At 36.0% G+C, this 15,132-nt stretch overlaps 2 protein-coding genes across 6 annotated transcripts in view; one reads left to right on the forward strand and one right to left on the reverse strand.

The window, feature by feature from the left end:
* LOC107681238 (ADP-ribosylation factor-like protein 15) overlaps positions 1-14,732 on the reverse strand; it is a 133,150-nt gene extending 118,418 nt beyond the window's left edge. For 2 of the 5 annotated variants that reach the window (XM_016477510.1, XM_016477475.1), the window contains exon 1: positions 10,148-10,446. In XM_016477510.1, the coding sequence (XP_016332996.1) occupies positions 10,148-10,201 (54 nt within the window). In that variant the 5' untranslated portion in view covers positions 10,202-10,446. Of the gene's footprint in view, positions 1-10,147; positions 10,447-14,358; positions 14,466-14,595 lie in introns of those variants that run through there. The other 3 variants (XM_016477492.1, XM_016477484.1, XM_016477500.1) reach the window with 3 other exon arrangements.
* On the forward strand, positions 12,025-13,076 carry hspb3 (heat shock protein, alpha-crystallin-related, b3). The gene has a single exon (XM_016477519.1). It carries the CDS (start codon positions 12,086-12,088, stop codon positions 12,536-12,538), a length of 453 nt encoding a protein of 150 aa, XP_016333005.1. The 5' UTR covers positions 12,025-12,085; the 3' UTR covers positions 12,539-13,076.
* Positions 14,733-15,132: the final 400 nt, after the last annotated feature.

Below are 15,132 nucleotides of genomic sequence, written 5' to 3' on the forward strand. Positions count from 1 at the left end.
TAATCAGAGGGTGGGGAGATGGGGGGATTCCCCCGGTCTATATGTCTCTCTGCATCAGCTAAATTATTTTTTTTATTCACAGTGAATAGGAGTTAAAACTCCCACCCGGGTGACATAACAGACCATGCAAAATACCCAAAAGTATTTAAAATATTGCAAAGTAACGTTGCAACCTTGCAAACAATAATAAAATCAGAGAAGGACTTCAACTGTAAGCGACACAAGCATATACGCAAAACAATATGATGTTTGTTATTATTAAAATTTTATATAGCCCACGTTTTTGTAAACATTTTTTTTTAATTTACTGCTTAGGCAATAACGTTGACAATAACGTATATCTTCAACATACGTTGTCTATGACCAAAAATGTAAGTTATTCAGTGGACTTTTAAAATTTGCTTTGCTTGAGAAAATAAAAATATACAGTTAAGTGTTTTTTTCTTTTGATTTAGTCGAGTTGGTTTTGCATCAAACACAAAGTCATTTTCAGCAATCGAGATCTGGCAGCAACAGCGCATTTTTCCGCTTGGGCGAGTGCTTCGCGAACAGTTTACCTCGCGCATTAAATCTGCAGCAGACCAGCAAATCACTGAGAACGCGCTATAATCCTGACGAGTCATAGCAACAGAGTGGAGGCGAGAAAGCTGCGGAGAATCCACTCGGCTGGAAGCAACCATAACTGACGTAGATTTACAGAAAATTACTGCCGTTTGGCAAAGAAAAAAAATCCTTTTACGTACTTATTCTTAACTCTTTAAGCTTTAAGTTACATTTCAAATGACAAGGGATCAACTTATAATTATGTTTATATGAATTATCCCGTGAACTTATTCTCTCAAATGGCCTGGGTATGCGGAGCATTCGCAGCTTATATGGACGGAACGCCACTGGTATGTATGTATGTATGTATGTATGTATACACAGAAAAGACACAGAATCAGAAAAGGACCAGCAAGAACAGAGAATGTCACACTCACAAGTTTCAAGGGAACCATAAACATCATAACTAAATTGTTAAACCAGGCTCAACTTTAAATTATTTTCTGAGAAACAAGAGAGTCAGGCTCCAGTAAGTAACTTCAGCAGCTGCCAAAACAATCAAACTCTGTCATCTGTTCATATGTGACAGTACCTCAGGGTGAGGAGGGGGTCAGCTTAACAGTTTCCTTCAAGTTAATTTGATTCAAAAAGTTTACAGTTACAGTTTTGTTCTATTGTTGATGTATTTTAGGTATATATACAAAACAGTATAGTTCTGAGTTCATTAAATTCCACTTAAAATTATCAAGGAAAAATCAAGTAAAATCAAATCAACTGTTACTCAAACTTGTCTTTATCAGATCATTTTAGGTAATGTATATTAAAAACATACTTTTAAATAATTAAATACACTTGTTGGGTAATCATAAACTGTATGTGACCCACACAACAAAACAACAAACAAACTTACCATTACACATAGCACATCTCGTGTTTACATTAAAGAGATCACCAAAAAATAAATAAATAAAAAAAGTGTTAATATTATTGCCGATCAGAACATGGGCCTCAAAAACAGGGTCCTGTATTTATGTTGACCCACACTAAGTCTACAGAGAATTCCACAGCCTCCGCAGAGAGAGACCAATCATAAAAGCCCTGTGTTGTTTGCACACCACATTTGTTTCTGGAGCCCCATTGTTTGTTATTTTATTTTTCTTGATTTTTTTGGACCCCTCATTTCAAAAACAACAATCTCAACACTTATGTAATAGTAAACTCAAACCAGATTCAGGGACCCCACTGCCAAGCCTACCCATCTCAAGCTGGAACTCATGGCTTTCCCTCAGCATTAAGACACATTCAGACACTCCAGATTGAATGAAGAACAGGAACAGCTGTTTTCAAGGCATGGCACAAACAGGAGATTTCAAATCAATGAAATTAAAGTAATACATGTCTCAGGAAGGATTAAGTCTGATTTAATAACTTTTTGAACTGCACTGACCTGAAAAGGAACAATTGGCCATGTAGCAGCAGAGTCATTCTGCCACTTAGTGGTCACCATTAACACATACCTAACCCTAACCCAACCTATAACGCATACAACCGATTATAAAACTCTTGAGGGGTTCAAACATAAACAAGTTTATACTCATGCTGGAGGGATGAGGGAATAAAACAGAAAGAGTTTTACTATCCTGTTGAGGCAATTAGCGGTGTAGCCCAAAGTGTAGATGAACTGAAGCCATTTCGACATTTGAAGTTCCTCATTATCAAGTTGCTTAAGACAAAATGTCTAATAAATTACTAAATGTAAATGTGGTTTGTGTTTAAAAGCAGATTAACAGATGCTATTCAGATGCTGTTTAATGTTGGTATTGTTAACTAAAATTAAAATGATTAAAAACTGCTTCCTTCATTAAACTAAAGCTGAAATAAAACAAATATTAGAGTAAAACAAAGTCCCCATGAAATCAAAATGGAAGTTTTTTTTTTTTTAATATTAATACATTAGCCTTAACATTGTCTATAAGCTAGTGTGCTCTAAAACAATGACAAATTCGCATTTACCAGATATAAGCATTCAAAACTTGCAGTCTCTCACTTCTGCCAATATATGGATCAATGATTTTGATGACATCACCCTGCACTTCAGCTTCTCATGAAACTTTCTGTCCAATCAAATGCTGTCTAGAATCCGAAGCGTCCCGCCCCCTACACTATAAATAGACACTGAAGCTGCAGCTTAAATCAGTCACTTGTTCACAGAATTTGTATTTTCTGTACGGTGAATGGCACATAGTAGTGCACTATATAGGGGATAGGGAACAGGTTCAGACAGTGTAAATATGTTTTCCATTGGAGCAAAAGAAGTCTGATTTTGCGTTGTCCCGCTAACCACCACAGCGCACATACAGTCTGCTCCTTTCCAGACACATGATAGCACAGAGTGGATCATATGCATGAATTGGCGCAGACCAGAATATAGAATGTTATATACAGTGGGTACGGAAAGTATTCAGACCCCCTTAAATTTTTCACTCTTATATAGAAAAATATAGAATGCTATATTTTATAGCAATATGGATGTGATTGTGGCAGTCATAACCTGTTAAATGTGACTTTACCGAGCCCAACGGCTCTAACCCAAGCTGTGATATAAACAAACACTATTTAAAAAAAGTTGGCAGGGCTGCTCGATATGTCTCGCCCTGTCTTCCTGTTTCAGTTAAAATTATGTAAACACACAGAATTAGGGCTGTCACGATAACCGCAATATTGCAATACCGCGCTATTGACGAGCAAACCACAGAGGAATGCAAGAACCGCAGCAACCGCGATTTTTGTGTGTTTTATTTTTTCGTATGGTTATGCCCTTCTCGTTTTACACTTCATGCATGTGGACTGAATATTAAACAAGTTAGTAATGATAACATGGCGATAATACCGCATACCGCAAGGGAAATTTCCTTTACCGCAACAGCCCTACATAGAATAATGCTGCGTGTTTCAAAGCACTTCAATGGACATTGAATGCAAAATTCAATATTACATGGTGTTTCAACTTAAATGCGTGTTGGCAGTATGTGTACACAACCACCCTATAATGATAAAAATCCACCCAGTGCTTTTTTTTTTCAATCCCCACAAATCATAAGCACTTCTGATCGAGCAGTCCACAGATTCTGGGCAAAGTGACATCACTTTGCACAGGCTCCTCCCACGACTGTTGACGGACACTGCCGTTTTAGCATAAGCTAAAAGCTGGAAACAGTCTGCCATTGTTTTGATGCCTGATCAGGTGTAGTTAACAATGTCTCCAAAGCGATTGAGGTGTTCTGTTGTTGGATGTAATAATGAAAATAGCAGCCGTCATTTACTCCCGACATCTGAGCCGCTGAAGACGCAGTGGATTACTTGAAGAGAATACACACCCGATCTACCTAAATGCATTTATGTTTGCGCAAATCATTTTACACCAGTTTTGTTTTGTAAATGAGGGTCAATACAAAGCAGGTTTTGCTAAAAAGTTGTTCCTAAAGGATAGATCGGTACCAATTGTTTGTGATCCAGCTTCGCCTCCAGAAGTGAGTCTAGGCCTAATTTTTTTTTTATGAATCTTTGGAAATCGCAAGAAAAGAGGGGTGGGGTGAGCAGTAGCTCATTATCATTTTAAAGGGACATACACCGAAATGGGTCACTGTGAACAGAGCTGTTTTTGACGAAGTAAACTTGGTGTTGTTTTACACTGCCATTGAGAAATGTTAACCAAAGTATGTTATAGACTTTTCCTGAAGACCCTAAAGAATCATACCAACTTGTGGGAAATGGGCATCCGATGTCTCCTTTAAAAATGGAACTGTTGCATTGGCAACTAAACAAAAATAAGTTTAGGCACTAAAAACTAAAATAAATCTAAAGCTAAATATAAATATAAGTACTGTATTGTATTGTATTTTCAATTTGGTCTTTTAGTGACGTTGCTGGTTGAAAGAAGACAGGAAGTGATGGGAGAAGCCCGTGGAACGGGATCAGGAAATAATGCAAATCAGAACAGCCATTAGGCACAATAATATCCAACAATAATATTAGGTGTTTATTTTATTAAATAAATATTATTACCTTATTTCTTCCCATAATACTTTCCTTGATTTTCAGACAGAAGCATGATTTCCAGAGAAACTCTTCCCTTTCAGAGAATATTCATCTTCAATAAAAACTGAATTACTCTTAGTGAAATGGAAAATACCAAGTCATACAAAATCTGCCGGATTGAAGAAACAACTGGACTCACTGAAAAGACATACTGAAAGACTTTAAATTTTAGTCTCTGGTACAAAACAATCATGTTGCAATCATCAGTTTCAAGCTTTTAAAAGACTTTCCCCCTCAGTGTGGCACATCTGCATTGCAGTGCCTGCATTTCAACATGGGAAACTTCACTGATGTACGAAATAATACAGAGTGCTAACTGGGGAGGTCTAAATGGGTCAGAACTAGAATTTTCCAATCCTGCCTCATCCACCATTCAACACATTTGTAAGTGTTTGGCATTCAGTCTTGCCGATTTGGACTGCTTCAACAAAAGTGGACTGGATATATATAGATCCCCAGATATATTCTATATATAGAATATTCCCAGATCTCATAAAAAGCCAATTTAACCTAATCTTTGATCTGACACACAAAAGAAATCTTTTCTGTTAAAGAGATAGTCCACCCAAAAATTAAAATTCTCTCACCATGTGTGTGACTTCTTTCTGTGCAACATTAAAGGATTTTTCGCTCATACAATGCAAGTCAATGGGCTCAAACTGTTTGGTTGCCAAAATTCTTCAAATTATTATATTTTACTTTCAACAGAAGAAAGAAGTCCTTTAGGTTTGCAACAACATGACGGTGAGTAAATTGACACAAATTTTCATTTTTAGGTGAACTGTCCCTTTAATCATCCAGAAATGTCTTGTTTGGCTCTACACCTCTTTGATTCATTTGTCTCTCACAAAGAAATAATCATTGCAGGTGTGCAATTTTTACACAAATTTGTCACTTTCGATTAATTTAACAGCTCCTTGCTGAATAAAAGTAACACATTTTTAGTAATATCTAAATGACACTTTTAAAATGATGGTGTATACACCAAGGCAAGCTGTCTGACCAAAACACGTGGTGCTTCCCATTGTTATAACTCTGTGTTTTCCAAACATAGTCCTGGAGCTCCCCCAATCTGGAGTGAACATGGAATGAACTGTGTCAAATAAAGGACACATACACACTGTGCAGTGTTAGAGGAGCTCCAGGACCAGGAATGGTAAACACTTACTTATCATCTTGCAGCTCAGCCAGCCTGTGACCTGGAAATTGACACTTTAGTCATCTAAGCACAGCTACGCAAACCGCAGAGTCATCAGTAACTGATATTAAAGTGATGCTTCAATGAATCTTATAAACGTGTCTTGCTTCGATTTCTTCATCTTCACATCTCATTCTAGCATCCTTTTCATAAGAGGCTAATGTCAAAGGAGGAAAAGACACAAGAACGCACAACGGCTGAAATGAGAAAAAAACAAAGGCATGCAATTTACACAGGAAACAAGACGACAAAGCAACAGCAATAAAATAAAAAAACTTCACAATAAAAGTCCACATGATAAAACGGATACACTGACCACTAGTGAACAATGAAAGACTGGAATGTTATTTTGGAAAAAAAAAAGATAAACCTGCTTGTTTTGTGGCTTTTAGTCCATGTGTGTCAGCGATGTAGTAGTACACTCGTAAAAGTTGCCAACATTTACTTTAAAATGAGTGGAAAATGGGCCGAAATATTTGACTAAAAATATTAATAATTATATTCAACTACTTTAGTTTTAGACCTTTTACTTCATAATAAAAAAATAGAAGTTACAGGATGATCAGGACAGCAAATAATCTGTTTTGGGTCATAGTTAATGAAATGGCACCATCAAGTGGTTCCCATTCAGGAAGTATTTGAGGTTCATTTATACACATTTTGAATCATTCACAGTGCAACCCTGGGACTGGCATTTGATATTATGCCTATATTATTTTAATTGGTTTATACTGTGATTAAGTCCAGATTCAAGCTTTAACAATGCTGTAAATATTAACATTAAAATTACAAGACTCTCTCTTTGATGCACGTCTGTTTGCAGATTCTACAAGAATATCATCCAAAGAATTAAACTAAAATATTTCAAGCGATAGTTCACCCCAAAAACAAAAATCTGATGTCATTATTTACACAAGTGAAATTATTTTGAGAAATTGCCTTAGATTACAATAGAAGTATATGGCAACCAAATCGGTTTGGTTACCAACATTTCTTACGTATTTCTTAAGAAGAAAAAAAATCATACAAGTTTGGAATAACAAGTAAATCATGAGGAAATTTTCATTTTTGGGTGAACTGCCCCTCTAAGTCGATGTTGAAACCCTGACAATACCAACTGTGCTAACCTTTTTAGTGTTGTTGGGCATTGATGCAGCTCATTTCATAACATTCCTGTTCCTGATATCAACAAACATACTGGCATAACCAACCGGAAATATACTGTCTAATTACTACTTTGTGTTTTTGAACAATCTGAGCCAAGCATTCTCAGAGCCTTCTCAGCAAACCTAATGAATGCAAACATTGTTGCTGTCAGTCATACTATCAGCACAAAGGCCACCTGAAATGGAACAAACGGGCAGTTAACACACATCTCATTTGTATTCTGTACAGGAAAACTGTGCTCCTAATAACAGTGAACAAAGGTTTACCATCTCATGAACACTAGAAAAAAAATAAGCAGTAGAGTTCTGTCACTAAAGGTTTTGTGTAAATAAACACATGTCAGACTGACATCAGAACCGAGCAAACACACATATCCACATGCAAAACTAGAAATTACAGGATTTTAGGGGCCTAATAACCGATTGCCACGTGCCACAATTTTAGACCAGGACTAAAATAGAAGGCATGCCCCTCCATTGCAGTCTCAGAGGTCCTATAGAACACTAATGAGATGCAATAAAACCTTCACCCTCACAAGCACACACACACCACATCCACACTGGGCCACACACCTGATGCTTTCAAATTCTTATTGTGCCGAATGCCCTGAAAATGTAAGATCTACAATAAACCTGTATGAATTTCTTTTCTTCTGCTGAACACAACAGAAGATATTTTTAAGAATGTGGGTAACCAAACGGTTTTGGGTCCACACTGATTCCATAGCATATTTTCCATACTATGAAAGTCAAGAGGGACCAGCAGCAGTTTGGTTACCACCATTCTTCAAAATATCTTCTTTTACATGAGTTCAGAACACACCTCCTTGATTACATATGATGGTGACACAGAACAATGGCATGTTGAGGGGAAATCGTGACGTCACAACTCTTCCGATTTCAAATCCAGGCATTTCAGAAGGGTAGAACAGAATAATACATATTTCAACTGGGGAGTTGGTGGCAAAAATTATTCTCTATTTTATGACCCCTTTAAAGACTTTTCAAAAACATTTTTAAAAAAAATTACTGAATCAAAACTTTTGAACAGTAGGGCTATGCCTGGGCGATAAAACGGTATCGATATTTATCGACAGTACACCTTCTACGATAACGATATAAAAATGTTCGATATAGGCACGTGCTATAAATGACGCAGACAGCACACACAAACATGAACATGAGTGCTGTGCCTGCCTGTGATGAGGAGATTGTGAATAAAAAAAATGAATATTAGTCTAATTTATTTTTTATTTTATTTTTTATTTATTTAGTCATTTATCAGACGCTTTTATCCAAAGCGACTTACAAATGAGGACAACAGAAGCAATCAATTGTAGTATTAAAACAACTAAAAACTGGAGTCGCACGGTAGAGTCTTTACACTCTTCGGAATTTAATTAAACGTTAATTTGATAATAATTATATATGTGTGTGTGTATATGTGTGTGTATAATATATATATATATATATATATATATAATAAATACAATTTAAAGTAAACATTTGCATTTGAATGTTAGGAGTGCGTCAGGGAGCGTCATCAGTGGCGCGCGAGATGCGGTGATGATGTAAGTGACGTTGTTGCATTTTAATGTTTTGTTAGTCTAAGCCCACAAGATACGCCACTGCTGTGTTATGCATTCAAAATATAAATATTAGCGAAATATAGAACCTCAATGCGGAGAAGATCTTGATTAGGTGAAAACCGAAACCAAGCCATTCACACAGATGCATATTCAGCGCATTTTTAGATGGAAAAATATGACTGCTGCACTCGCGTCACACAAGAGATGTAGCCATGCAAAGTTAAAACAGTAAACTTTTAGAAAACACGTCACGAATTGTGGAGGTTTATTCCTTTTCACTGTGTCTCTTATGTTTTTAAATGCAATCTGCGTGATGGGCGATTCGGCTCTTTGTATTAAGCAATGCATAAATACATGATGCCGTTTTGTTCATAATGGTTTATGCAATTTACGAAATTGTATTTGATTTATATTAGTTAATTTAGACGTAATGCAGGTTTTTTTTATAGACATTTATTTCCTTGCGTTGACAATTTAAATGTGCTGCATTATTTTGCTCATTGTGCCCTCTTGTGGCCTCGGGAGACAAGCCAAAAGTTTTCTTAAGACCTATTTAATCTGCACATAAAACATTAGAAATTAGATATTTGTTTAATTTTTATTGTGTGTTTGACTGTTAAAACAAAAAATATTTGTTGCTTGTCTCAATAAATATCTCAATTGGGTTAATTTAAAAATACAGTGGTTAAATTTAAACATTTGTTTTACAAAAGGTTATAAAAAATGTCAATAATTATCGATACCGAATGATATGAAACATTATATCGTTGATACATTTTTTTAGCTATATCGCCCAGCCCTAGCTAGGGCATTAAAACTAATTGATAGGATATTTAATATTATATACAACATACATAATTTATGTGAGGGTGTGACCATCTTCACCAAAGCAGATCATGTACCATCGCTGCTGCCAGGTATCACATAAATATCCCTGTGCCCACATCCTTTCATGTTAATAACGTGAAGCTTAAAAGACATAATCCAACAGAATTTACTTTTTTTCTACGAGTTAAACAAAACAGAACAATACAGCACATCTCAGTAGTAGGTAACTTAAGATGGAAGACTAGATAAATGCTGAAAGACCTCAAGTCATAACAAAGAACATTTTACAATAGTATTAGAATTTGGTTTTTTTTCTACTATATAAGGTTCCTCTGTGACTTCTAACATAAAAGCACAAAAGTTAACCTGGGGGTTAACTGCCGAAAACACCTGCCACACTACTCCCTGGGGATGAACACACACTTACATTCACCACAGTTTAATCATTTTTGAACTGCAACCAGCTCATGAAAGCTGTCGAACATGACTCCAGCTACTGTAACCATACATGTAGAGCTACATGTGAAAACTACTATAGTGTTCGTATTGCGTATATTGTTGACTATGGACACCTGTGGCTTCAGGTAGCCTGTTGCATATTACACAACATAATTCCACCAAAATAAGTTTGGACGAACATCGAAATAACTCAAATCAAAGAAAAGGCACCAACTGGTGCATGCATAAAATGTACAGCAAAACATGGAGACATTTGCTCGGCTTACCGTGTAAAAGCCAATCCTACACAGGGCTATTGAGAGCTGAATGTGTTCTGACATCGTCCCCAGCAACAGCGTTACACCAGACAACAAACAAGCCGAGCCAGAGTAACTGGATGAGGACAGGAGGAGGACGGCTTTGAAGAGGGAACACAGAAAGACACTATACGAAGACAGAGAATCAATGGTTCTTCCTCAAATAAAAGGAGGGAGAAAAAAGGGAACAGGTCTGTTTATTCCCCATTCATAAATAAACAAGAGCTAGAGGTGGGTAAATACTCGAGAAGAGAAAGGCAACAACTAAAGGGCATTAGTAGAGCGCAGTCTCAAGAGATTATAAGCTCAGTGACTCCTACTGCAAAATAAAACTGCTAATTGGATTAGTTACTTTTACACACCAACACACAATAAATTATATAGAACAATAATTGTAAAAGAATTTGCAATGTCAGAAATGTACTTAAGCTTGACTGAAATAATCACATTATATTTTCTGATGAGCTACAGCATATAATAATGTTGAATGTGTTAACAGTTCTCTCTTCCCTTTATTAACAAAGGAAGTGCTGATGATCATAAGGACGATAATAGTGATAATTATGAATTCCTCGGTGAGATAAAAACTCAGAAAGAATGTTAGAAAAGTACAAGTTGAAAGCTTGATAACATTATCACAGCATGCTGCTGGTGTCTAAATAATGCAGCAGTTTATTAAGGTCTCAAATGTTCACCATTATGTGAACATACATTTGATTTCAGTCTTTTCATTCACATAAAAATGTAATTATGGTCTCTATTTGACCTCTATACCAGAATCAGACCATAAATAAATTAATTTTATTCAACTGATCAAAAGAGGCAATAAAAACATTTTATACAGTAACATTACAAACATTTCTATTTCAAATAAACGCTATTCAAATGAATTTTGGATTCAAACAAGCCTGAAAAAAGTATCATGGTTTCCCCAAAAATAATAATCAGAATAAGTTTTTTTTCCCCCAACTTGTTCTTATTATCATACCAGCATATTAGAATGGTTTCTGAAGGAGCTTTGGATAAGGCAAAAAAAAAAACTTCTTTCATAAACAACCCCAAACATTTGAACAGTAGTGTACATTCCCAAACAAGCATACAAATCCAAAGACATAAACAAACTGTAATCCAGGCCTATGTAACTCATGTGTTCAGCCAGTCTGAAATTTTCAGTGGCCCTTTTTTACCAATTAACTATGGCAAAACAAATGTCCAGCATCTATATGTACTCATAATAAATATCCACAAGGTGGCAGCATTGATATATCATTCATATCTGTTTGTAAACTATCACAGTTCACAGAACAAAAACTATGGTATTCTCTGTCAACATGCCAAAATCATATGCAGATATCTTTAACCTTTAAATATCCTTTTCTCCTTCAAAATAATACCAATATCCTTTAAAGTCCATGTCTACTATTTTCATATATTTTAAAATACAATGTATTCCTGTGACAGCAAAGCTGAATTTTCTGCAGCCATCACATGATCCTTCAGAAATGATTGTAATATGCTGATGTGCCACTCAAGAAACATGTATTATTGTTATTATTATAATAATGCTGAAAACCATTGTTGCTTAATATTTTTGTCAAAACTATGATACTTTTAGTAACATTATAATGCATTGCTGTCACTTTTGATCCGTTTTTTGTGTTCTTGCTGTATAAAAATTGAAACAAAAGTTGAAAAACATAATGCGTCATGCTTGTTAAGTACAAGCTTCCTACACGGTAATATGAAGATATCAGTTCTCTCTGCCTGCTCTAAAAATGGTCCGCCCCATCCCTTACCCAGAAACCTAAGCAGAGGACTGTCTTTTAATAGCTTTGGTTGGTCCTACTGGCATTGCACTACTCCACATTCACTACACAAAAAGCCAAGGGAACCTCTGTGCCCAGTGTCATGGCAGGAGAGGGGATCACTATTTCCCACTGGATTGCAAGCCCTGTGCGCTACCAGGAGCACTTCAAAACCAGGAATCTCACTGAATGCACTGAAGATCATCAACTGTTTGCCCTGCCAGGACCTGAATGTCTGCCGGTTAAAATGGACACTGAGGGGGGTGAAGCAGACAGTGAGGACGAGGATTCAGGAGAGCTATTATTTCAAGTCCTGCTGGACGTGACTCAGTTTAAACCAGAAGACATCCTCATACAGGTCTTTGAAGGGTGGCTGCTTATTAGAGGTTGGCATGGGGTGAGGATGGACGAGCATGGGTTTGTGTCACGGAGTTTCACCAGACAGTATCAGCTGCCTGACCGTCAGCTCCAGGCGGGGGACCTCAAAGCCATGCTGTGTCATGATGGGATACTAGTGGTGGAGACCAAGGACCGATGGTGGCCAGCATGTGATTAGGAAAACACAGTGACTTAACACTATTCATGATGTTAGCTGAACACTGTTGTTGTGATCAGTTAGCCGGTAATCACATTCTTTGCTGTTGTATGACAATTTTGCTTTGTTTTGGGTGTCCCCAGATGTTTAACAATCAGCTTGATTGCCTGCATAATGCTTAGTGGCGAAAATTAAATTTTCTAATAAGTAAAAAAGACTCTTATCTGTTCATATTTCTATATATATAACCTAAAGTAATTAAAAATCGGCATCAAGTACATAATAGTTCCCTTGCAGGAATGTGATTAAACTTTATGATTACATCTCATTACGTCATTCTGCAAGCACGTTTGCCAGCATGTCAATGCCATAATGCAGCGCTACTGTACGTTTAAGAATTGTTTGACAAACCTGTTTAGTACAAAAAGTAAACATGCCGGCTGGCATGACCTCATAATACTGTTAGAAAACAAACTTATTCTTTAATTAAAGAAGTTTTAATGTTTCTTGTGTCATACTGCACTTTAATCGCACTTCGCACATATATAAACAAGATGAAATCACCGCATCAATCGCTTAACGTTATATGCAAGAGATTCGCCTACATAGTGATGTCCGAATCGTGAACTATTTCTTCTTTTGAATCGGATCTTTTAATAAATCGGTTGAAGCAATTCACAAACCGCACTAAATGAATCTGCCTGAATCGACAAGGAGAATCTATTTAGGCTATGACCAATTCCTAATAAGTGAGTTGACAGCAGTGTTGCCAATTTGGGGATTTTGTCGCCAAATTTAGCTACTTTCTCATTGTAGCTGCAACTTTTTTTTATTTTTTGCGACAAGGAGCTATCTCAGCTATATTTAAATAAAACTAGTGATTTTTTGGAGATTTTGTATTTTTTACTGCGCAGTGAACACACCAGTACGCCACGCCCTGCCATGACGCACACCACAATTTCATTATAAGCATCAATCAAGATGGCGGAGAAAAAATGAACATCTTGTTTTAACCACGGACACAAAAGTTATACCACAATTCATGCACAGTCATGTCAACCAGATACTGAGAGAGACAGTGCATCATCGTGTCATGTGTGCTGGGTGTAGTATTTTGCACTTACTTTGTAGTAATAGAGTGTGTTGACTGAAATATAATAGTTTGTATGAATAAAGTTTTTGTTTTTGGAGAACCATAATATCTCTTATCTGTTGTATTTGAGCAGGACAGGGATGCACTTTGGTGACACATAAAACAAATTCCCAACATTGTGTCTTTCCATCATTTCCATCATGTTTGATGTGCTTGCAGATCACAAGCATTTCCTAATTTCACTTCAGAATTTTTTGTTATACTTAATCTTTTGTTATATTTTTTATACTGTCATCATTTGTAAAGTATATGTATATATTTACTTTCCTTTACCTTTACCAAATTTACCTGTATTTACTTTGTTTTCATATTTGGCGACTTTTTGTGAAAAATGGAGACTTTTGAGGGTGGTTCTAGCGATTTTCTGAGGGAGGGGTTTGGCAACACTGGTTGACAGTCCATCTGAAGCAGGGATTAGAAACAAAATGTATTTCCGTTTCTTTTAGTTTTAAGCAGGAACATTATTTTACGTTACGAAATAAAACTGTTAAAAGGTTTTAATCAAAAGAAATGGAGCACTGTGCTAATGAAAATAAATGTTCAATGACATGAAACGAGTCGCGCTTGAATCAAATACAGCTGCAGGCGTTGCCTGAACATTTCATTTCACCACATTTTGTACTTTAGACAAAATTAAAGATTAAGGAAGGATTGCTATTATTTGATCAATTATGCAACTTTAATTTACCACAACATTACCTTCTTGGAGAATTTCAACGGTCATCACATTCAGCCTGAAGATGTGACCGGCGCGGGTAAATTAAACAGGAAGTGGCGTAATACTGAATGTTTACTGGGAAATGTAACGTTATTTGGTTTCATTAAAAAAATATATGGGAACGAAATCATTACGGTATTAACCAGTTAGCAACCTAAAAAAAATTATCAGGTACAACATTAAAACTAAAAATAACTTTTTTCTAACCATTTATAATGTCTGATTTGGAGTGAATGGAGGATTTGACTGATGGATTAAGATGGCAAATTAATAGTTGAGTAGTAAAAAATGTTACAAAATAAAACGTACTGGAAACGTGTTTACAACTTACTTGTACAACAATGGGTAACACTTTAGAATAATGGTTCGTTGTTAACAAGTAACTATGCAGGAAGTAATAGGTAGTACTACATTAACACTTAACTTAATACTATTAACTAATAGAGAAGCAAGATTAACTAAGCAGTAAGTAGTAGCAAATTTAGGACAAAGGTAGTTCCTAATTAGATATTTGATGATTATTAAATAAAAATATCCTCATTGAGAACTACTTGGGAACTATGACCAATTTATAACCAATAAAGAATAACCAATTAATTACTAATCACAACAGTAAAGTCTTAAAAGTGAACAATTGGGTTCTTTGTGGTAATTTGTGGTAACTAATTTATGAATTTGATATCCCCCAAATAAGTCGGCTACATTTTAAAATTGTGACTACTACTCTTACCAAAGGATGGATGT

This window comes from Sinocyclocheilus anshuiensis, unplaced genomic scaffold (genome assembly GCF_001515605.1).
Source record: "Sinocyclocheilus anshuiensis isolate Anshui unplaced genomic scaffold, SAMN03320099.WGS_v1.1 scaffold697, whole genome shotgun sequence".
Classification (NCBI taxonomy): Eukaryota; Metazoa; Chordata; class Actinopteri; order Cypriniformes; family Cyprinidae; genus Sinocyclocheilus; species Sinocyclocheilus anshuiensis.